Source organism: Syzygium oleosum, unplaced genomic scaffold, assembly GCF_021117445.2.
Source record: "Syzygium oleosum isolate NSW1041296 unplaced genomic scaffold, Sole_v2.1 Sole_v2.35, whole genome shotgun sequence".
Taxonomy (NCBI): domain Eukaryota; kingdom Viridiplantae; phylum Streptophyta; class Magnoliopsida; order Myrtales; family Myrtaceae; genus Syzygium; species Syzygium oleosum.
Window position 1 is genome coordinate 1,466,850 of NW_026607519.1, and position 24,896 is coordinate 1,491,745.

Consider the following 24,896-nt stretch of genomic DNA (forward strand, 5'->3'; position numbering starts at 1 on the left):
GACTTTGCAACTTTGCATATATCATTATTTTTTGCGGACTAGCATCTTTCCCTCAGTTATATTTTTCAATTATATGGCATTGTGTCTGGTTTGTTCATTTTCTATTTCTGAAGCGGAATCTATGGTTGTCTCGTGTCCTTTGATTGTTTTGAATGTATTACATGATGTTCATTAATGCGTAGCTATTGATATGGACAAGATTTGATGGCCGAAATGGTGTAAAATTTGTGACGAATATTTAGAGACAAATTTTGCGACCATTACAGTTCGTGGCTAATTTGCGACGAATAAGTAGCAACGAATCAAGTTCGTGGCTAATTTGCAACGAATAAATTTTGCGACGAATTTTGCAACGAATTTTGCGACGAATTTTGTGACAAATTTTGCGACGAATAAAGTTCGTGCCAAATTTGCGACGGATTTTGTGACGAATTTTGTGACAAATTTTGCGACGAATAACGTTCGTGGCTAATTTGCGACGAATTATTTGCAATGAATTTTGCGACGAATTATTTGCGACGAATTTTGCGACGAAATTTGTGACGAAATTTGCGACGAATTTTGCGACGAAATGTGCGACTAAATTTGTGACGAAATTTGCGACGAATTTTGCGACTACATTTTCGACGAAATTTGCGACGAAATTTCCGACGAATTTTGCGACGAATAAAGTTCGTGGCTATTTTGCGACGAATTATTTGCGACGGATAGTGTTCGTGGCTAATTTGCGACGAATTTTGCGATGAATTATTTGCGACGAATAGTGTTCGTGGCTAATTTGCGACGAATTATTTGCGACGAATTTTTTTCGGTCGCTAAAGTTTGCGACGCCCTAGTAGCGACGGAATTTTTTCCGTCGCTAAATTCGTCGCAAATTCGATTTGCGATGGATTTTACCAAATTTTTCGTCGCTAATCCCTTGTTTTTTTTGTAGCGAGAGGGATTGAGCATGTCGGGCCCGTCCATCTAATCAGCCTTGCTATTGTGGAAATTAAGCACTAGCAAGGCGTGCATTTGAATGCAATGATTTGACAAACGAAGCCGTGTGATTTTTCACCATTACGCGTGATGCCCGAGTGGTGATTTCTGAAGAGTTGTCACATGTCTTTCACGAGATCAAAATTTTAAGCCCCATCGTTGCGAATCCGAGGGCAATTTGTGTCTTGGGCATTTACTATCTCGTGTGGAGAAAATACAACCTTTGTGCATAATCGGAGCTTAGAGTGCCCCACACATTCCTGAGGCAGTTGCTTCAGGCCGTCCGGCCCAACACAAGGCCCAAAATCTGGCCCAACACTCAAGGCCCAACTTTGAGTCTCTTTCATGGCTAATCTTTTTCAGTTAGGCTGGACCACGCAGTAGGGGGCCAAGCTAGAGTGAAAGGTAGATGGGGCTACAGATAAGAGATGTACCCACATTTTATCCATTTATTTATTTTTTACTTTTTTGTGTTTTTATTAGGTCCACTGACAATATATAAAATAAAGTACCTTCCCATTATTGGACAGTCGACATGTGAATGGATGTGATTACAGGACTATCTCCATGCACATATGTGACATCCCTAAATAAATTCAGCGCGGTATTATCCGTTTTGGCCCGTCCCATTCTAAGGCTCACGGATTGGTCCTTTGGCATACAAATGGGTACCTTCCCAGGAGATCGCCGATCCTGAAGTGCTCTCACCTAAGCACACTTAATTTTGGAGTTTCAAAGCTAAATATTGCCGTTACATCAAAAAGCACCTCCGTGAGTTAATTCTAGTTTTCACATATATATCTCATAATTGCTCCCTCTATGTTCGATGCACAGTCCGATTCATTCCTACCCTCTTCACCATCCTAGAAGCTTACCAGAAGCCACTCCTTGTCCGGACCCTCTAGCCCTAGCAATCAATCCCCGCCCTCGTCGGACGGAATCGTCACAACATATGTCACTTAATCAATAAGCAATAGGTTTTTCACACTGACCATGGAACTCATATCGGTACTTATTTTGTCTAATAATTGGAAGAGGCAACTGTCGATGCGCTCCTTCATCTATAAGTGACATGAGCACCTCAATTTTGACTTTTAGAATTCATGCAGACTTATAGTTTGTATTATTGGAAATAGTGTGTGGGTTCTTTTTTTATCAGTGTTATCATCGATCTATTCTATGCGACAACATCAGAAGATGTCGTGTCACTTAATTTCATAAGATATATTAGGTAAAATGGCTATTTTCACTAATATTCAAAGTGTATGCACTAGAACCTCCAAAAGTAAGGTTCATGAATTAATTACCAAAGCCCCAAGAGTGCAAAAGCGGTGGATGAACCGTTTTCCCCTTCTTTTATTGTCTTATCTACCGAAGTTCACATTTAACTTCTTCTTTTTTTCATTGGGATCATATATCATGTATAATGTGTTGCGTGATATCATTATTAAACGAAATACATTTTTCTCGGGAACGCTAAACAGATCAAGACAATGTTGAATTGAGTGCACCAATTTTCTTTGGGGTCCTTCAGACGTAAGTTCCAACCACTCCAAATGGAACCACTCCTCAACACAAGGTGGTTGACCTTGGCATGCGTATGATACTCTCAGCATGACCACCGGATGCTGCTCTTTGATTAATAAGTACCATGATGCTGAGTTAATTCGCTAGACACCTTTTCCTATTGTCCACTAGTGCGTGTGTGTAGGTTAGATTTAAGAGTGCCTTTTAAACATAAATAATAAGAAAATATTCGATTTTCAAAATATTAATTACACGTGTCATGAAAAGAAAAATCAATGGACATTTGTGTGCTCATGTATTATTATGTGGTGGTCCACCCTATCAATTACATAAACATAAAATTTTATGAAATTCCTTATGGTCCTACATGAAAAATACTTTCAAATAACTTACTCTAGTGAACAGCCTCATAACTTTTCAAATTTGAAATTGGAGCCGCTAATCTTTCGGTCTGCATAGCCGCCAATGTTACTTGAATGTGGACTCACTCACTTTTCTTGACCAAAATGACATCCGCCAAATTATCTTGACACCCTTTCCCATGCATCACTTTTTATTTTCTTAACGTCATCAACCATGTCATAGAGCTTACTTCGGTAAAGAAAAATTAGTAAATCCATTTTCAGGTAATAGAAAGTAATGACTATGCAACTATCAAAACTAGCGGCTACAATAAAAATCATATGTGCAACAGTGTCAAAGTTCATGAGATTTCGAGCACTCATCCTATACTTCCTATACTTATAACTTTCAAGCAATTGCTAATTTTCCTCGTTACAGGATGAGATTATTGATCAGGGCAAATTACTAGTCCAAACCACACATTACATTCCTAATTGTGGAGTCACAACTCATCTCTCGAAGTTTAAAAGTGTTGGAAAGGCCCGGAGAAGTTCAATGCCTTCATAACAGGGAGATCCAAGAGAAAACTCATAATTTGAGCAGACTTACAACTTAGTTGGATTCACCCGTACCCAAAGCTTAAATCATTGAATTATGGCCATTTAAGCAGTAGTAATCACTTCTTTTTAGCCGTAGACATATGATGTGGGATTTTTTCCTTTTACACCACTCACACGTGCACATAACAAATTTGAACATATGCTTGCATATTCGCCCATAGGTCAAATCAAAATTGTAATCATTGGGATAATTGTTGGAGACTCAAATGGTGGATATGCAAGTATGATAACCTATATGTTGTTATGTATTTCCATGAATCTAGGAACTTTTGCTTGCATGTACTATTTGGTCTACATATCGAAACTGATAACATTCGAGTTTATGCAAGATTATACACGAAAGATCCGTTTTTGGCTCTCTTTAGCCTTATGTCTCTTATCCTTAGGATGTCTTCCTCCACTAGCAAGTTTTTTAAGAAAAACCCCACTTATCCTGGTAAGGATAGCGGGCAAGCCAATACTTCTTGGTTTCAATAGGACTCCTTACGAGCGTTATTTTTACCCAATATTATCCCAAAATTATCAAGTTATTATAGCTCATGCATATCGAAGAGCGCATAATAAGCAAGAAAGAGGGTCAAATTCACAACTCTTATGTAATGAATTTTCAAAGCTAAATCTGGTATGCTTTAATGGGAGGAGCAGAAGAATCGATTCGGCGGTGCTACTTTTTCGCTCTTTAGAGCGAAGACACGGCTTTAGCCGAAACAAAATCACAATCGAATTCGACCGAAAGAGCCGTCATCATCCAGTTCACCGCACGATTCTTGCCGTCACACCTTCCCCAACTTTATCAACAACACAAGAAAGAGCCGACCATATTATCAGCTCATCCCACATTTTCTCATAGAAAAAAATGAAAAAGAAAATGAATTTTTGTGGGACACCGAAATTATAAAATTAATGAGTAAGAATCCCAGAATATTAAAGGAGTTATATGTCATTAAATTACCAAAAAAAGAAAAAGAACGTCCAATGTGAGGTACGTGTCTATAAGCGAATTTCCTCATGCAAAGCGTCATCATTTGAAGAAAAGCTTTCACTAATGACTTCGGTGCATGCGAGGGCGCGACGTGTTAAGAGGATCGAAAGTTTTTCATGTTTTCAAAGCATGTAGTGTACGAGATCATTTTCTTTTCTCAGGGCAAATCAAATAAGCGATTGCAGCAAAAACACGGAAGCGGAATTGCTTAAAGGCTAAATTACCAAAAATGGGGAAAGAAAATGAATGTGAAAACCAAAAACCAGCGGTGCGATCTGCAGGGGGACAGACGCAAGCAAAGGGACAAGATGAGCTGTCCATCAACCCCTCCGACTAAAGGAAACAAAAGTCCTTTTTCTTCACTTTAATTATGAAAAGATTAAAAAAAAAAAGAGTCTATTTTCTTGCGGCTATCTAAATTATAAGAGGTTTTTTGGTAATTATTACCCCAGTTTCGTGTACACACGTTGTCCTAGTCAATACTAATGTCAATGGTCGTACCATATTGTATTAGTAAGGTTAGTGAGACAATTCGTGGTTGTGAAATTTTTGCGCATTTTTAGTAAAAGAAATTGCATTTGCTTTTACTTATACGAACAAAAAATTTTGTCATTAATTTGTCTGACAATTTCAAACAACTGTACGAAGTGAAGTCGTTTTCTCGAAAGATGATTCAAAGTGAATCTTATCTCAAAAAAGAGCATGAAGCAATCAATTTAGTTTCAAATAATAAGGATCCGAAGTGGTCAATTTAAACTCAAATATAGATCTAAAGTAGACATTGTCTCAAATATGGGATCTAAAGTGACCAAATTAGTCTCAAATAAGGCCACGAGCTCACACGATGGCCAAATCTTCACCAGTCAGCTTGCACATGTGACTCACTTGCTTATTTCGATGGCAACATCAAGGAGCCAAGAATAACAAACATGATTGAAACAAAGAAGCTCTGTCAGTGATAGTAGAAGGAAAATTGCCCTTAGAAGAACTCTTGAAGAACCTAGCTTTAATATGGGCCAAAGTAGCAAATTTCAGACAAAATCTCCCTTTAGGTTGCCGTTGGAATAAGCACATGAGTTGCACATGCAAGCTGCCGAATGAAGATTTGGCCAATCGGTGAGTTCAATCTCATATTTAAGAGTAAGTTTGTCACTTCAACCTTATTTAAGATAATGTCTACTTTACGCCTTTATTCGAGATTTTAAACCTATATTCGAGACAATGTCCATTTCCAATCTTTTTTAGAAGACAGCCCTATTTCGAGTTTTTATTTGAGATTAAGTTGATCATTTCATACCCTTATTTGAACACCTCTTCCACAGCGAGAAACTTTTCCGAAGGATCAGAAAAAAATGGGTCCGAATCCCCTGCGGGAATTATTTGGAAGATCCAAAACCGACGGAAACAAAGCAAGACGACTAGCTAGCCAACAGAGGAGTTAAGCCGCCAGAGGCCGTACATTGACAAGCCCAATCCAACGGAAGGGAGCCTCTAACTTGCATGAAAGTTCTGCTCTAAATCCTCTTTCAAAAAAAAAAACCCCCACTTGAGGTTTAAGCTTCTCTTTGAAATTTTTCCTTAATTTGTAACTCGACTTCCCCACCTTGCACCATGATTTACAAGTTCCACCTTGCACTCAAATCGTGTTCCACGTTAGCTAAGATGTTCTCAAAATAACAAGAGCTTCGAAAACCCATCAAAAAAAAATATATATTTATCCCGTTTTTCTCCCGATCGATAGATGGAAGTAACCTCTTTTTTTCTCGTGTAATTTGGTCCTTCACGAAATAAGAAAGCTCCTCACATGAAACTCGCGGAAGAAAGCACCGAGAATAAGCACTCGTATGCAAATTATATTTATTAAATGATATAGCAGATTTTTATCGAGTGCTTAAATGCGTCTATTAATTTAAATGACCACTTATTTTTTGTCCCATCATTTAGTAAATCCATATAGCATATTGAATTTAAGTATTTCCTCGGATTCGTCGAAGAGCAAGTTCAAAGGAAAACTAAGATGCTAAACAAAAACCAAGCGGTCAATCTGAGGACGAAGACAAGCAAACGAGGAGGCAAAGTCCAATATTCTATTGGTTGTGCCGTAATCGAAGGATCTCGATTTCGACGAACCTCTGAATATTCATAAAATAATAAAAAATTAGTGACCATTGACTTGACGCACATAAAAATTCCCCCAGCTCCAGACACGAGACTATGAGAAAGAAAAGAAAAAGCAGATGAGCACAAAAGAATGACTTCGAAAGTTAATCGAAAAGTCAAAAGGACAGATAAAGCCGGGCCAGCGTGCACTGGATAATCTTTTATAAGGACGGTCTGAATTCCACTTCAATTATTGTTTAATGAATTTGAATTTCGACGAAAGTGAGAGCAAGACCGAAATGGAAATTGCATAAATAGTTACGTACAAGCACGAGTAATCTCGATCATGAGATAATAGTGAATCTCATATGATACTCATTTGATCTAATAATTGATATATCCTGAAGTTATATATATCGTAGCTTGAAATGCGTAAACTAGGTAAAATATATGTGCACATAATACCAAAGCATAAGAATCATTAGATCAGATACATATTTCGTAATCTAATGGCTTGGATCTTCTAGCATGTATGGATTGAGTTCAAATTTTAATCTTATGGTTAATATTAATTTTTTGGCCTATGCATTTTGACTATTGAACGTGAAACACTTGAGACTTTTACGACATGACTGACAAATACTGTTGCATATAGTATTTTCAGAGTATTTTAGAAATATGAAGAGTTCTTTATAATTTCGATGGAAAAGCCAAAAATATACATTTCATTCCTTGCTTAATCTTTAAACAAAGCCGAATTAGTTTTCACCTGTTTTATTTTTTTTTGTTTAATTTAAATTTTGCAGACCACACACACTTTGACTTTTTTTAAATCTGAAACTCCTTAAATAATACATAGATTCACAGGCAAATTTTCATAGCTTCTTTTACGATTTTAATGAGGTTCGTAAATAAACACGCCCTCAAATGCATTTGGACCATGGAACAGCAACTATATAAGGCAGTCATTTTTTGGCCAAAAAGTAAATGTCGTGATCACATGGCGTAGCAATACCAGCATGATCCCAGTTTACACGAACTCACTTGATCTCTATCGTTGAATCATATGAGACCTACGTGGGATCCATGTGTTAAGTGGCTCGGATCAATTGGTGCCTGTGTCTAATAATTTTTTCAGTCATGTGGGGCCTAAGCCTACCAGATCATGTGCCGTGATGCAGTTTACCTACTTCCATGCTAAACTGATGGTACAAAAACGAAGAGCCAAGACCAAAGACACAGAAAAACTCTCCTGCAGCAATCATATCTCGGTTGCCATTTCATCCACAGCTCGCAAGCAGTCTGCGAAAGTTTTCTTGGGTCTCCTCCAAGTCGCGAGAAATGAACGAACCCCCCAAGTATGCTTATCCTTACCCTGCTCAAGGCCAAGGTACTCTCTCTCTCTCTCTCTCTCTCTCTCTCTCTCTCTCTCTCTCTCTCTCTCTCTCTCCACCGTGTTCATGTCTGATCTGGTATGGTGGGGGTTGGTTTTGCAGGGTATTATCAAGGGCCTCCTGTACAAGCACCTCCACAGTACTACGCTGCCGCTCCTCCCAGGAGAGAGACGGGTTTTCTTGAAGGATGGTACTCTCTCTCTCTCTTCTCTCTCTCTTTCCATTTTGTTCTTGGCCAGAAAGGTTTTCATGTTCATATGGTTGATGGAAATTAATTGGTGATGTGTTGTTGGTTGGTTGCAGCCTTGCGGCTCTGTGTTGCTGCTGCCTCATCGACGAGTGTTGCTGCGATCCGTCCATCTTCTTCGTGTGTTAGCGGTTGTGTTGTGTGTGATTCAAAAACAAAAACCACCAAAAATATTAAGAAAATGGAGTCCACCCACTTCCAGATTGTTATTGCACGACTCTGTATTTGACTTCTCGGTGTTTGTCCTGTGTTCTCTAGATGGTTCTACATGATGGGCAGCTTTGTATTTGACTTTTCCCCGTGTGGTCTGTAATCTATAAATTATTGTAGCATGACTCTTTTCGATGAGCTCTGTACATTCTTAATTTGTTCTCTTATACCATTAGGAGTGATTATAAAGCAGAGGCAACGTTTGCTTTTTTTCCTTGAAAAGATCCAACGCAAGTTGAGTAGTCACATGAACCACCAAATTCGGTCGCAGTCGACTTCGGTGACAGTTGGGACTCGGATAGAACCCGTGTAACAAGCAATTCGATTGTGAAGTACCATGTCACATGCTTGCTCGACTTAAATCATTTTACAGTTTTGACACTGGTAACATTAGACACTTTCACCATTGCACGAGTTCAAAAGCGAACTGCGTTCGAGTGAAGCGAAATGAGACCAAACAATATTCGCCCAAACGTGTTTTACCAATTTGACTTCATTTCTTGGCGAAGTTACTACGATCATCTAGCTTCAATTGGTGCAACTGCAGGGAATGATATCCTGTGTAGTCTGTAAAATGCAGGATGCAATTTCAAAATCAAAGATGTTGCTTATTTAAGAGACCGAAATGACATGCAGTATTCATGTAACAACTGAAAATGATGCCTCATCTTGAAAATTAATCTCTTGGGTCCTTTCAGCAGATAGCGGAACAAAGCAAATCTGGCCCGATTACCTTACCTTCGAGATGACGGGATTCAGTGCCCGCTGCTGTAAATTTTCTTCATTTCTGAAAACAAAACCTGCAGATCATCAATTTGCAGGGATCGAAGACATAACCTGTGAAATGCCCAGAAAACTTACTGAAGTCAAAGCCAGAGGCATAGTCAATGTAAAAAGGCCTCATGCCACTGTTACGATTATCTGACATCAAAATCAAACATCCAACGCGCCATATACTATTCGAAAACAAACGTTGAGTGTGAAAACTTTCAAAAGAGTGCTCAACCCATGATTTCTAAAGATCCAGTCCCAATCAGTTGGTTCCACGCTATACTAAAGGCCAGCTTTTAGTTCTACCATTCCTACAAAAGATAAGAAAACGAGTAAAAGGTGAAGCTCAACAAACAACTTTACATGGCCCGCGAAAGGTCTATGTTATGGAAAGTGGCAGACATCCTTTCCAAGATGGGGCATGCTGTGCATCGCCAATAAGCTCATAATCAAGTATATAGATAGTCTCATTCAAATGGCTAACAAGTCTCATTTTTTTGAATCTTACGCCTGAAAATAGTTGAGATTTTGTCAAGATCCACAATCTGATGCTTATAATTAGAATCTTCCACCGTGGTTGCCATCGACCTTCTCATAAGGTTCCGGGGAAGTGATGATGTTACAGATTTAGTTCACATTTTTAGGCGGCAAGTAAAGAAGAGTACTGATAGATTGACTCATTACAGGTTTTTAAATAAGAATTTATAGAAAAGATCTGATGCATCCCATCTACACATCAAGAATCGGCATATAACTAGCTAATGATCATTTCTCTAATGACCTTTCTCTTGCACATGTTTCAATTCAAAACTTTTGCCTCTAGATCCGGAAAAGGAATATATTCACTATTGCAATTCCACAAGGTTACATCAAATTTACCATCACACAAGTCACATCACTCAAAATTCCAATGCAACTTTGACTCCCACAAAACTTGTTCTGCAAATCCAAGAGAACCAGCAAAACACTGCTGAAGGGCCATAAAATACAGCAAACACAATTACAAACGCCTGCTGCTAGCAATTGCATCCAATTTCACTCCCATGTCTATTCTACTATTGCAGATCCCTCAAAAGTCCCCCAAAAAACCCCAATACTAATAATATGAAGCCGAGTATTCTCAAGTAACTGGCTATGCATCCCCATAACCATCGACTCTGGCATCTTGGAAAGGAAACATGCTAGAACCAAATGGGGCATTGAGCGGAACAAAGTGGAAGCAACATAGGAAAGGAACAAGCATATGCATTCTAATATATGATTTCGGGCACACAGCAGCTCTTGATTAATCAGAAGAAATCACATAACACTGTAACAAATTCTCTCCAAATAACAAGGTCCTAGAGATTCGAACTCCAGACCTCCTTTGCCATTTGCTAACCTTGCCACTCGGCCAGCAGCCAAAAGCCACACAAAAAGTAATTGAGAGCTTTTTCGCTAAAGTTAACGGAATAGATCACTGGAAGAGCATTCATGTTGAGACAAACAATGCAACCTAGTAGGTTGATTTAAAGAACTAAATTTTCGCGGGATAATTCAAGTTAAGCTTTGATAGACGCATGAACAGTTTGATAACCATATGCAAATGCTTCTATTAGATAAAAATTTAAATGAGTAAAGGAATAGAAAATCTTGCAGGCAGATTTCACGCGCGTTTGGCTTGTGCCAAGCCTACGTCCACTCTCCCAGACTAATAACCACCAACAAGGCTAGAATCCACTAGTAATCTCAAGAGATTTTACAACATAGCAAGTGTTGTTTCTACCCTAAGCTGATAGATCCCACTATCAATAAACAAGCACTGCTATTACACTTGTATACTTCTCAAATGCAGATTACAATTAACAAGAGATACTAATAGACAAAATCACAAATGAGCAGGATCACGTTGCAATAATCAAAGAGCATGTGACAAGATTAGAGGTATAGCTTTCTCAGTTTGCCGCCCACTCCTTCAGTTTGATTTGAGCTTCTTATATAGTCCTTTAATTAGCCGTTGGAGAATCTTTAAGAAGATGAAATAGCCGTTGGAGTCGATAGACACAATAGCTGAAAATCTGGCCACCCATACAGTTAGACTTTCCTGGAAAGAGTGAGGTTTTTCTAAATAGAGTTAGCTGCCTTTGTCAATTGTCTATTCCTCTGGTTGCTTGAGCAAAATAGGCAAGAACTTATTTGATTCGATCTCAGATCTTCTGTCGTGAATTCCAGTCCTTGACATTAGCCACAAATCTTTTGTTTGATTTCCAATCAAATCAAATGATGTCAACGTCTTCCTATCCAGCTAATAGAAAACGCGATAAGTATCTCCTATACAGTTGATACAGAGAGTTGCCCTTATTAATAATCCAATGAGTTTATCCAAATTGTCCATCGGAAACTGACTTGTGATTTGCTATCTATTGGTCCTCCAAAGCACATTCGGGATCAAGACTTCACCTAGCTGTTCACCTTATCATGGTCTCTCCAAGTCCTCGTGAACACTTCGTTCTACCAGACTTCTTCACCCTCTATTAAAGTTCAACCAGCTTGTAGGTGTCTTTCCACTGTATTGCTCCTTAGAAGAGTGTAGTCCCTGGCAAGAATTGTATCGCTCCTAAGAAGTCAGTTCCATTAGATAAACCAATAAGCTGTAGCATCATTGACTAGATTTCTGTTCTTCCATTTATTAAATCAGAAGAGCTGGAACAAGACAAACGAATCACCCTTAATCAGTCAAAAAACAACAAAAAGGAAACTCTTTTGTATTGTCGTAGTAAATAATGCAAACAGATACATAAAATTTCAATTAAAAAGAAGAATCAAACATAAAAATTAGCTCAGAGTGATCTCTTCATAATAGAGCCACATTGCTCTTAGATAGTCACCCATAGAAGTGACAGTGACACTATAATGAATCCCCATCCCAAAAGTGAGATGACTTGGACCAGAACATCTAAATGGGTTAACGTAAAAAGACTAAACTTAGTCTACTAGCCACAAAGCAAAAGAACAGAATAATGCTTTCCCCATTGCCATAACGAGCAATCTATAATAGACAGACGATACATAATCAAAACGAACTAATTTAACCAATCCATAGAAGGAGAACTTCCTTAAGAATGACCGAAATGTGAACCTAGAACTGCAAAAGCAACGGAGATGATTGTTAGACCTAGGCCTAAGTCACCCGAGATATGGTCCGTTTGACTCATCCTATAATGAGCCCCATGCTCGTGTCCTATGGGTGTAAGTGTAACCTAAGTAAGCATTTTCTAAAAGGTCATCCATACTGATAGTGTTCTCGCCTGAGGACTAGAGCCCTCTGCACCATATCCTACAAGCTTGCTACCAGGAGCCGTAACTTGTCCAAGCCTTCTAGTCCCGGCGGTCAGTCCCCACCCTCATCAAATCGGGTAATTACGATTTCACCAGAAAGAGACGATACTAAGCAACCTATACTTCCTAATGGCAAGGATGAGAATGAAAGAATTAATCCAAAACCACAACCAGCATCTGTGCCCAAACAGCTGAATGTGAGCTAAAACATTACATTACCTTGCTTGTGATCACTAGTCGTCCATCGCCAGTAATCAAGTAAAGGGTTTGCAAAATTGAACAAGAGATGCAGTGGCAAAAGATGCATGTCAAGTAGCAACATGTCGAAAGAAATTGAAAGATTAACGTGTCTTGACTTTCATATTTTCAAAGAAGCAAAACCATTACATTGGCACTGAGTGATTTTTAAACAAGTTAGACCTCACTACTGCCCTCCAGTGACATATCTTATTAACATGTGCAACAATTATAAGATAATTTCTTTCAAGTATGGAGACCTAACATCAGATCCAAGCAACGATCAAGTGTGTGATTCTCAGGTCCACAACCGGTGTATTTACAAGGTGAGCTTCTGATACTATATACTCCATCACAAGAGTTTTCAAGACATCAAGAAAATTTCTGCTATATCTAAAGATACCCTAGATCAATTATGTGATCAAATTTTTCGGCTACAAGCAGTGTTTAAAAAGGAAACAGATCAAAAGAACCTGCCTGATGTCTGCTTCCCATTCAAATGAGGTCAGAAGTTTCAAGTTCCAAACAGTAGCATTACCGAAGACAATAAAGATCAAATTAATTTGTAGAAGTAGAAAGTAAAGTTCATGATTTGATTTTTTTTCAAACAAATAGAAGGTGATATGCACTTACCTAACTTATAGTTGGGTACTCAAGGAACTTATTATGATTTACTACTCTATCATTATATACAAGTAACGATGTTGAACAAAACAATTAATGTGTAGAGTCTCTTTATATTTGTATCCAAATTTTGAAAGTAAAGAACGACTTCAGAATCGGCCCAATCAAGTCAAAGTGAATTGGCCACTTCATGACTGACTTAGTACCTCTTCTGCTCCTACAGGTCAACCAGATCGGACATAGAAAGAGTTCTCAGTTAGTCAATCTAGACCGAGTTTTAAAACGCTAGTAGAGAGCAAAATTAAATCTGTCATCAATAACAGTTTGATTAATCCCATGAAGCGATTATATGAGGTATTGCAAAAGCCTTAGAAACCATGTTACACAATTTTCCCGACACATACATAATCATTAACATTAAAATTAGAAGGAATATAACATAATGTAAGGAAAAATTAAGAAATAGTAATGGTGTGTCCCTGTGTAGGATTCAGCTAAACTTAAATGTAGTCAAAACCCATATTGTTCAACAACTAAAACAGTGGAAAACCTACTTACTGCCAACCAAGATGGAGATAAATACTAAATTCTATACTTCCCTGCAGAAAACTTTAGTATTTCATCCTTCACCCAGACTCTAATCATTCCATTCAAACAGGAGAAAGGATGTGAAGATTACTACTGTCTGAATTGGCTTTTACTTTTTGCTTTTTGCTTAATCTAAATCTTGTGGCTCATTCACTTTGAGTACTTTTCATCTGAATTCCTGAAACTTTCACAACACTCGAGTGTTGACGCTTAGATCTCATATAGTTTTTTCATAATTTTCTGAAATTTTGAATAGTATTTTAGATTTTGGCAGAATGGAAAAAGGTATGTTTAAATTCCAACAAACATGCCCTATATTTCACATTACTAAAATATTTAAACTCGCTATTTAATTGTAGCAAAGATTATCACCATGAGAAGCTTCAAACTAGAAATTTTCAAATCTTATAGATCTCTAGACAATGATAAAACTTATTGCCATCTAAATCATGAAGAAAATAAGTCCAAAGAAATCTCTTGTGTACAAAATCTTGTAAGCATTCTACAATAATTATCGCTTTAGATGTTTCTTTTGATTAGTAAGAAGGTATATCAGAGAACTTCAACGGGGTGCCTCCCATTTAAAAAACTAATCATAAAGATCTAAGCAGCTCAAAAACACTGACCAGCTAAAGGGCACCTCCACAAATACAGAAAAAGTAATGTGGTAAGCCATCTATCCAAAGAAAATGGAAGCAGGGTTTACAAATGGAAGAGCTTCTCCAATGTTTAGGACAATTCAACCCTCATCAAGCTAAGTTCCTCTCTGACAGACCCCACCACAGCCCGAGCAAGAAAAATGCATTCCAAGATCGTCAAACCCTGCGCAATGAAAAAGGAGATGAGAAAACAGATTCTTCGATCTGCTTACAAAGAAAACACCTATTGGCTAACACCACCCTTTTTCTCTTCAAATCTTTTTGTAGTCAGAATTCTCTCCAAACACTCTCCAAGGACAAAAAGCTTGCTCTCACCATTGCTTAAGCATTCGAGGAAATCTTCCGAGGAGAAGGGAGTTCCCAACTTCTGTTGTGTTCTAGAAGTTTAATAAGCTGATTTGACAGTGACGAAATCATCGTCGCAGGCTACAGTGAAACCATAACACAGTATCCTCTTCACATCAATACCCTGAAAAGCATAAAGAGTGCCAAAGATTATTAAGTAGTTCAATTTCCCAATGATGAGCATTTCCATAGATCTTGATGGTGCCACACCATCCCTCCGTTTTCCCTTCACGAAATGAGGCCATTAAAGAATGATCTCCAAAACATTTGACAGATTGCTACCATATTACTTTCTAGATACAGTAGCTCCTAGCCATCTTTTGGATCAAATTAGATCATTCTAGTAAACAGAAGATTGGTAAAAATAAATCCAATAATCCAAGATCAGTTGCCTAAGTTTTCCTATGCAAGCAATTATCTCCCGAGTTGCAACACCATGTTGCTGTTACATTGGGAAAAAAGTCCTTGATTGCGACTTAGCAATAAAAATTGTTGGAGTATTTAAGTATTACACCAGGCCTTCATCTAACAATTTAAGCTTTTAGAATAGTTGACAATGGTCTCACACAATTTTATATAGTATTAGAGTAGGAGGTCTTGAGTTCAAGTTTTTCGAGGTTCTCTTTGTTGCCTCTCCAGTTATATTTTGCGCTTTAGTTTTAGGCCAAAGCCCAACCTATGCGTGAGGGGGAGTGCTGAAGTATATAAAATTTAAACCACGCCTTTATTTAATAGCTTAAACTTTTAGCACAGATGATAGTGGTCCCACACAATTTCACTAGCATGATTGAAGCTTCGTTAACAGTATTATGACCAGTCAACAAAGCTGAATGGTAATATATATCTCATTTGAAGATTGATGAATCACCAGTCAGAATCAATTGAATTCTTAGGTAAAATCCAGGAAATTACACAAAAACAATCAACAAAAGATAAGTATCTTAAAATCTGATAAACCATCCCCTAGTATTTCCCTTGGGGTAATGGAAATTGTGAAACCTGTTTTTATAGATTTACTTAGATTTTGCAACCTCACAACTGCACTTATACTCATTCAGGACCCAACCTACAGATTGGACTTCTTGAGCAGCAATTGTATCACAGAACGCAAGATAAATTCAACTTAAACAGACCGATGAAAGGAAGTGAACATGGGAGGCAACAACTTTCAAGGCTGATAGGTAATGTGAACCTTCCTAATCTTCAATAAGAAAGGATATCTGGGAAAGAGAAAAAAGTTTGAATCAACTCAGTCGAGATTTAGAATCAGATCGAGTGTAAATTGATTTAAATGCTCGAAATTTTTCACTCGCATACTGTTATGTTTCTTCAAAGCAGCAGCCTATATTTTCTTTCCACTATCATCAATTTTGCACCTCAATATAATACCACTGGAATACTCTGAATATCTTGCACATATACTAATCATGATTCACGGTTAACATAAAAGTTAGAACTCAATGCTTTATCATTAGGCTCTAAATCAGACTATAACCAAATGGCACATGACATTAGCTTTTGAATTCAAGACAAATAACTATTATTCTGATTTACATACCAATTAAACTCTCAGAAGGACATAATCAAATGCTTTTAATCACCAGTAATCCTCACAAGAGCATTGCCCTTCCTTGAAGCAATGAAACCTGCGGGTGTCCCTAACAGTGATTTCCCTTTTTGTAATTTTAGAGATATGTTTGATTGCATTATGGCAATCCCCACATATCCTAAGATTTTTCACCACGAGTATTGGCTCCCCATCCTTGGTTGAAATCAACCCAAATGCAACTGCTAGCTTCTCACTGTGATGTCTTAATCTCATTTCCATCTCTTTTTCCTCCTTTCCATCCTCCTTTAATGAAAACCGATTAACATCCGGTACATAACCAACCTTTCTAATCTTCAATAGCATCTCATCCAAGTAATCATATATCACCTTAATCATTGGATGTGAACTGTCTTCTGCAACAAATACATGGGTTCTTCGATTTAGCTCGATCCAGCTGCAACCTGGTTTCTTTTTAACACCTCTGTCTCGCATTAGCCTTCTTACTGCTACCATATCTTCCAATCTGCCAGCACTAGCATACATATTTGAGAGGACAACATATGGAGCAGCATTTGCAGGTTCATGCAGTAAAAACTGATAGGCTGCTTTAACAGCTATCTCCATGTTTCCATGCTTCCTACATGCGCCAAGCAATGAGGCCCAGCCAATGGAGCCAGGACTGAATGGCATTGTCTCGATGAGCTTCTCAGCTTCACTTATTTTGCCTGCCCGACCTAGTAGATCAATCATGCACGAGTAATGTTCTGCTTCTGGTTCAAGCCCAAACTTCTCCTTCATCATGTTGAAATATGCTTGGCCCTCGTGAACTTTCCCAGTATGTGCACATGCAGAGAGAACAGAGATGAAAGTTATACTGGAAGGAGGGATATCAATGTCCAGCATCGCTTGAAAGAGAGTAAGAGATTCCTCTCCTAATCCATGCTGAGCATAACCTGCAATCATTGAGTTAAGTGAGACAGTATTATGCTCTGGCATCCTATCAAATAACCTCCTAGCATCCCCCAGATTCCCGCATTTCGAATACATTGCAACTAGAGCATTATCAACAGAGATCCAATTTGAGGGAATCTCTGATTTGATTACCAAACCATGCATTTGTTTCCCCTGAGAAGGAGATGAGAGATTCGAGCAGGCACTGATTGCACAAACAAAGCTACAATCATCTGGTCTGTACCCAACTCTTCGCAAACTGCGGAAACAGTCTAGAGCCTCCTCTGAGAGTTCCTCGTTTTGTGAATAACCAGAAATCATATTGTTCCATAGAACCAAATCTGGCTCCTCGATCTCTTGAAATACTTTCTCGCAATCCGACATGGCACCCTTGCACTTAGAGTACAAGTCAATCAAGCCACTCCCCACATGTGAATTCTGGTGGAACCCTGTTTTTACGAGCTTAGCATGAAACTGAAGCCCGCCTACCAAATCGCTCAAGCAGGTAAATGCAGTGAGAACACTCGCCAAAGTATACATATCTACATACATGCCCTTCCTAATCATTTCTTGGAACAGCTCCAGTGCTCTTAGCCCTTCCCGGTGCTGTCCAAAAGCAACTATCATTGAATTCCAAGAAACCTCATCTCTAGCCTCTCCCATCTCATCGAACATCCTCTTTGCTTCATTCAAATAACCATTCTTACTGTAGTACGTTAGAAGCGCATTGCTCGGAGAAACGTAAGAATCAAGACCACTGGAAACCGCAAAAGAATGCAATTGTCTCATCAAAGAAACATCATCACCACAAGCCGTGACCACGGCAGATAATGTGAAGCCATCCATGTCAAGCCCCATCTCCCTCATCCCCGAAAACAAGGAGAATGCAGGTCCCATCTCGCCTCGATCGGCAAAAGCAGAAAGCATAGTGTTGTAGGAAACGAGATCTGGCAGGGGAATTCGATCGAACAGCTGGTGGGCGACCTTCATCTGGGACCCCTTGGCGTAGGCAGCGATGATGGCATTGAAGGAGAACACGTTCGGGTTCGGGGTCAGGTCGAAGGCGCGGCGAGCGGCCAAGAGGCGGCGGCATTTGGAATAGAGGAGGATGAAGTGGTTGGAGAGGTAAGTGGAGGAAGGGACGATGGACTTGATGTACAGCGCGTGGAGGGACTTGCCGGTCAAGAAGTCTCTCTCAGCAATGCAGTGCTTCAGGAGGTGGCGAAAGTTGTGGAGGTTCCATGAGATTTGGTTCATCTAACACCAACCAGCAGTGCTGATCAAGAAAGAGTATAAAACCAAACAGGGCAGATGCAAAAAAAACCCTCCTTTAATGATCCTGAGCACGTATATGGGGATCTTGATGATTACCCAAGAACCGAAGCAGCGATGTAAGCATTAATTTGATCAAAGAAGCGATGGAACTCTGCATCTGTTCACGCAATTCATGAAGAACTTTGTCAGCTGTGGAGCACGAAGAGAACCCTCTGAAGAAAGTTCGGAGCTGAGCGACTGCATTGCATTTATATAGCAGTTGGTCGTTGTTTGGGTCGAATGGACTTCCACCCGCCAAAACCTCCAAGAGGGAAAATTACAAGGCCAATAATATCCAAATGATCTACTAAGATTTCAATTTGATTTTGATTTTGATTTTATTTCTATGGGATTTAGTCATTACATGAAAAATGATCATTGATCTTTGGAAAAATAATTCAAAGGGAAATTTCTTTTTATAATTTTAGCAAGTATCGAGCAAGGTTGTTTATAAAGTCAAAAGATTCAAAGTTTAGTTAACTACACCGGAATTAAAATAGAATTATGAATCCACGCATCGTCCATGGATTGAATATGTACAAAATAACTAATTGAAGATACTCCATAGAAATGAAAATTAAGACCTTCAAAAGTAAGGAGAGGAGCAAACTCCATTGAAATGATAATCAATATACTTAAAAACATTTCAACACAATTTTCTTTTCTTGCTAATTTTTGTTCCTTGAATTTGCAGAATCTATGAATAATTCCAAATCTTCATTATTTTCATTCCATTATATTGATTATCATTTCACTGAACGGAAGTGTTTTTCTTTTAATACTTTTTAGTGATTCAATATGGGCGAAAAATATATGCATTCATGAGTTTCGCATCAATGCAACTGCTTTGCAACTTGGTCATGGATAATTGCCCGAATAATCTCTAAGTATGACAAATAATTTTTCGAGAGATAGATAAGGTTAATATATATACTTACTTACATAATGTTAATTTTTTGTTAGCTATTTCAATTTTCTTATCATAAATGTGTAGGGAAAACTTCCTATATTTTGAACATGACAAAATCTTACGTGTGAACTGATATATGTATCTGAATATGCAAACGAGATATTCTCCACGTACATAAATTCATGTGCAGATGATGTCAAGAACACATGTACGTGCCTATGGAGAGTATCCTTAATTTGCGAATGGAGAATAATAGCGGGAAGTGTGATAAAGTTGGAAGGACCTTTGGATTTTGGTGAGCAAATAGGAGATTAGGATCGTTAAAGTGTTTGGACGGGCCAAATAGAAGGTGAACAACTTGGATAATATGAGCACATCAACAACATACTTGGAAAGATTCATAAGGTGAACAGATTGGGATCAAATAAAACCGTCAAGTTTGGATGAACAATACTCCACCTACTTGGAAACGAAGACCAACTCTTAATCGATTTTATTTTTTCGGAGTTAGTTTGAAATCTTAGAATCCGATATACATTGTGGAGAAGTCAAATAGGGTTTGTCATTTTGGCTAAGCATAAGAAGTGTCAAGCGAGTTCATAGAGGCATTTTGGTCTATTTCGGGCAAGATTCATTAATTAGCTCCAAATGAACATTTTGAACTATAAACAACCTTTGCAATGGTTGCTTTGACCAATTTGAAGTCTCCAACATGTTGAGAAAGCTTGGGGGGAAATATATAGACGGTCAAAATGAGAGTTAAAGGCTGAGGAATCAAAACGCTCTCAAATTTGTTTTCGCTTCTTGTGCTAATTCTTTGAGAAAAACTATGACCAACTAAATTTTCCATATATTTAGAATATCGAATAAATTGGTACTTTAAACTTAACCAATCTGTATAATATTTTGGGGTGAGCATAAGCTCAATAAACGCCTAGAAAGCCCTGCCTAGGTGATAGGGGACTCTTGCTCTGCTGGTGCAACTGATGTCTAGTCCTCATCACCTGGCCGTAGGGGACTCGCCCAGCCACCACGGATGGAGGGTGGAGAGAGTGACCCCAACAAAAGCTATTCACCTGGGCCGTAGGGGACTCGCCCAGCCACCACGGATGGAGGGTGGAGAGAGTGACCCCAACAAAAGCTATAATTGACAGTAGAGGGAGGTCCCGAAGCTTATATTCAAGCCTAAAACGCCCTGCCTAGGCAATGTGGGACTCTTGCTCGATAACATGTAACAATCATATCACATATCATTATCAATAGGGAAACCAACACATTATATCAATTCGTTTAAAATAATGCAATGCATAATATATATATATATATATATATATATATATATATATATATATATATGGTTATAATCATGTGTACAATGCATAAAGATGGATGGCATGAGCTGACATTCAGTTAGACACTCAAATGCACATAGATGAACATATTAATCTCTTAATGCACAAATACTAACTCATCAATATACACATGTAAGTATCTGTTTATTACTCCTGATCGGAGCTCATCTTGATTGACGAGGCACCATTATCACCAACTCATGAGGATGGAATCATAAACACATATTTACTATGTATCAACTCATCCATCACAAGTGTCCTCAACATCAATGAGGATTACAACTGCATGATGATGGCAATCTTATACTCATTCTCAAAATTCATACTCATTTTTTTTTCTTTCTTTTTTTTGAAGTTGAACCTCAAGTCCATAATATCACATAACAGGCTACTCAAGCCATATAGCAAACACAAGCCATATCATTTAATGTATGTATCATAGCCCTTAAATGTCATCTCAAATCCATAAAGACTTGTCTTAAACCATGAAATATTTAGTGCAAATACCATAAAAAAAATCCCAAACTATGCCAACATAAATCCCCCAAACTTTTTTGTGTCACCAAAAACCCTAAACCCACTGCGACACAAAAAGTGACACAAATACCCCCAGCTTTTTTTCCGTATAATGAAAAAATCCAAATTTATACACGTGTGACATAATATAGGGTATGCTTGTCACACTGGTATAAGTTCGACATTATTTATAACATAAAAAAAGTTTGAGCTATTTGTGTCACAATGAGCGAATTTAGGGTTTCTAGTGACACAACTGGGTGGCGCTGCTGGAGCGCGCACTCTTCCTCTCGCAAAAGGTTGAGTGTTCGAATCCCGGGCGCCGCAAGGTGACTTAACCGGTGGCACGTGTGTGGTGGCTAGCACGTGTCGCCCCCAGGGTTTACTCCTCGGCTGTCGGCCGTGCGGGGGTTCCCTGGGTTACCAAAAAAAAAAAAAATTTGAGATATTTGTATCACAATAAGAATATTTTGAAATTTTTTTTGTGGTATCGACCTAAATATTTATTTCTATTTTTCCAGAGCGTTTATCTACCCAGTCAACTTGTCGCTTGCGCACGGCATGTGCATTCAATTTCGAGTGGGGACATCTAAAACGGACGAAAGCGATCGAGAAAGAGAATTCCTCTGGCTTCAATAGAAAAGCCCAACTATCGAAGTGGGGTCCGCTCGTATTAGGTGGGGAACTAATCTAATCACAAATTATTTAAATCCATCTCGTTTAGTGGAGCCGCGGATTTTGACCGATTCAAAAACGTCCCGGTCCACATCGACCTGACCCTCCTTCATAAACCAGCTCCCAAACAGCACCTTGAAAAATAAAATAAAATAAAATAAAATAAAAGCTTAAATAGTAGAAAAATGAAATTAATAAAGAGTTATCACATATAAAAAATACTAATTGACTTAATGGTCAAGAAACAAATGTACGGTGCACCGTTCATGCCCGCACATTTTATTTAGTTCATTATATTAGCAGAAATGTTCATGCGACCGAATTTACCTTAATATAATTAGGTCGCCCGTAGTTAGAAAGGAAAAATGACATAAATGGTTTATGAACTTTAGTTTAACGCGCGATGTGGTCTATGAACTTTTAATTTGTTCAATGTGATTTCTGAACTTTAGCCCAATGTGTAATGTGGTTGCTAAACTTTTAATTTATTCGATGTGATCTCTAAACTTTTGATACATGTTCAAACTAGTTTTCGAATTATCGTTCAATGACAACATTGAACATATTCATACAGTTCATGGACCAGTTTGAACATGTACCAAAATATCATGGATCATACCGAACAAATTAAAACTTCATGGATCATATTGCACATTGAGTTAAAGTTGAGGAATCATATTGAACAAATTGAAAGTTGAGTGACCACATCGCACGTTGAACAAGAGTTCATGAATCATAAATGCAAGTCGATCAGGGGAAAAAGACCAAAGCGACCTCGCCATTTATTTGCATTGATTCTTGGGGAAAAAGGGAAAGGAGATTTTATTTTATTTGCATCGAATCTTGGAAAAAGAGAAAAAAATTCATTGTTCTAAATTATCTCTGTTTAATAATATCTTGGCGGTAATTTTTTGTCTGTCCTCGAATATGTTCCCTTCTCTATCAACGGCAAAACAGGGTGGTCCCCCATCCGCATTTTGATTGTGATCATTCATGCTTTTCTTGGTTTTTTCTTTTCCTTCTTTTCGATTATTTTTGCCCCCCTCGAGCAGGTTTAGCAGTACTGCAGGATGCCTGGTTTACCGCACGTTAGACTTCCCTTTTTTATTTTTGAGAATTTTTTTTGGTTGCCAAACCCTTAACATTGATTTGCTGTTCTTGACGTTGATGTCTTTGACGTTCAAGGTGGTTCTTCTTGTTCTTTTTCTTAGCTCATGGAAGGAAATTAAAATCTGGGAAATTGTCCTTTTGGATGGTAACTAAAGCTTTCACATTAATGGTGGGTTGTCTCTTTGCTCTTGTTTTCTTGGTCCTGCGTATCTCTGCAGGAAGAAGCTGAGACAGTAGTACTTAAAGGGTAACTCGAAGTCTTTGAATCTGAGTCAAGATTTGTTGAGCACAGCCACATCTCACTCCAAGGGCTTCTGGGGGAGTTTTTGTCTAATTAATGCTTTATTAATGTGTTGATTTTTTTCTTTGGAGAGTCGAGTATGGTTGATTCCTTGTCCTTTTATTTGCAGGCATAGGTTCAGTGATGTTTCATGTGAATCTAGTTTAAGTAGAATAAAGGTATGATTTCTGAGCCTGTTGTTCCTTTTGGATATTGGATCTGTATCCTGGAAGTTTACAGTACTTAGTTGTTTAGATCTGTGTGATTCAATTCAGTTTATGTTTTCTTCTGGAGGTTCAGCACTGTGGGTCATGTTGAAAAAAAGTTCATCTTGAAATTGATTTAAACACACTGGACATCCAGAGAAAATGAAGTAGATGCTCTTCTTCAGTTGTAGCTTAGGATTCTTTTGTTGCTCGCCGCGCTATCTTCGCTATCCATTTCGTTAGACTCCTGATAGTCTGAAGATATCCCAATTTGGTTGCTAGAGCCTTGATTGGATGATATTATCTGCAGCACTGTAGAGAGCTTAAGGAAATTGAGTTTATTTGCGTCATATAAATGCCACGATCATGCATTTGATTCTCCTTCCAGGTTTTTTGAAACCTTCTTTCTTTGGGTGATTTCGCACTAAAGACTGTGTGATCTGGCAAGATGGTTCGAATAATCCTTGAAACAGCGATTAAGCTGTATCTAGCAATCATATAGCTCATAATTTGCAATTTGTAGTCTTGGAGTGGCTGACGAATTAGCCGATTGGAGGAAAGATCAGTAATATGCTGGAGCTGACATTGATTCAGTGGGCTTTTTTTCGTCAGCGAAAGCATGGTTAGACATTGGTGTGACTTTTCTTCCGTCACAAGTTGAGTCATACTTTCGATTACTGGATGAATAGTCTAGAAGATGTGAGATGAGAAAGATATAAGGTCATTGTAGGATTAATTCCATGGAGGAACTTGGATAGCCTTGATATGCTGCAAAATAGTTAGGAAGATGGATTTAAAGCAGTTTAATATCTTGAAGTGCTTAATCTATAACCAGCCAGTCGCCTTTCCACTATGCTTCTGTAGATCTTGGCTCACCAGAGCCCCCTTATTTCCTCTGGACACGCAATTCTTATTCCAGTGAGTGCTTATTGCTTTGTCTTTTGGTTGGGTATCATCTTCTGACCACCCAATATTCTATCTACAATGAGAGGCATGTGAAATCAGACTGTTTGGGGGCTGATCTCTTTGTGGTGCTTTGCAATTTTGCGGGAGTCTTTCTAGCTTCCATGAAGTAGAAGTACTTAGCAAAC

The 24,896-nt window shown here is 38.4% G+C and overlaps 1 protein-coding gene across 10 annotated transcripts; it reads right to left on the reverse strand.

The window, feature by feature from the left end:
* Positions 1–8,701: 8,701 nt before the first annotated feature.
* Positions 8,702–18,996, reverse strand: LOC115676954 (pentatricopeptide repeat-containing protein At3g49710). 10 transcript variants are annotated; one of them, XM_056305176.1, is made up of 5 exons: positions 16,501–18,996; positions 14,913–15,066; positions 11,557–14,760; positions 9,139–9,237; positions 8,702–8,967 (listed from the first exon to the last, which is right to left on the reverse strand). In XM_056305176.1, exon 1 carries the CDS (start codon positions 18,697–18,699, stop codon positions 16,540–16,542), a length of 2,160 nt encoding a protein of 719 aa, XP_056161151.1. In that variant the 5' UTR covers positions 18,700–18,996; the 3' UTR covers positions 8,702–8,967; positions 9,139–9,237; positions 11,557–14,760; positions 14,913–15,066; positions 16,501–16,539. The 10 variants fall into 10 exon arrangements, with proteins under 10 accessions (XP_056161151.1, XP_056161149.1, XP_056161152.1 ...); XM_056305174.1 differs by lacking the exon at positions 8,702–8,967 and having other exon boundaries at positions 8,985–9,237; XM_056305177.1 differs by lacking the exons at positions 8,702–8,967; positions 9,139–9,237 and having other exon boundaries at positions 10,848–14,760; positions 16,501–18,718; positions 18,814–18,996.
* Between the last annotated feature and the right edge of the window lie 5,900 nt (positions 18,997–24,896).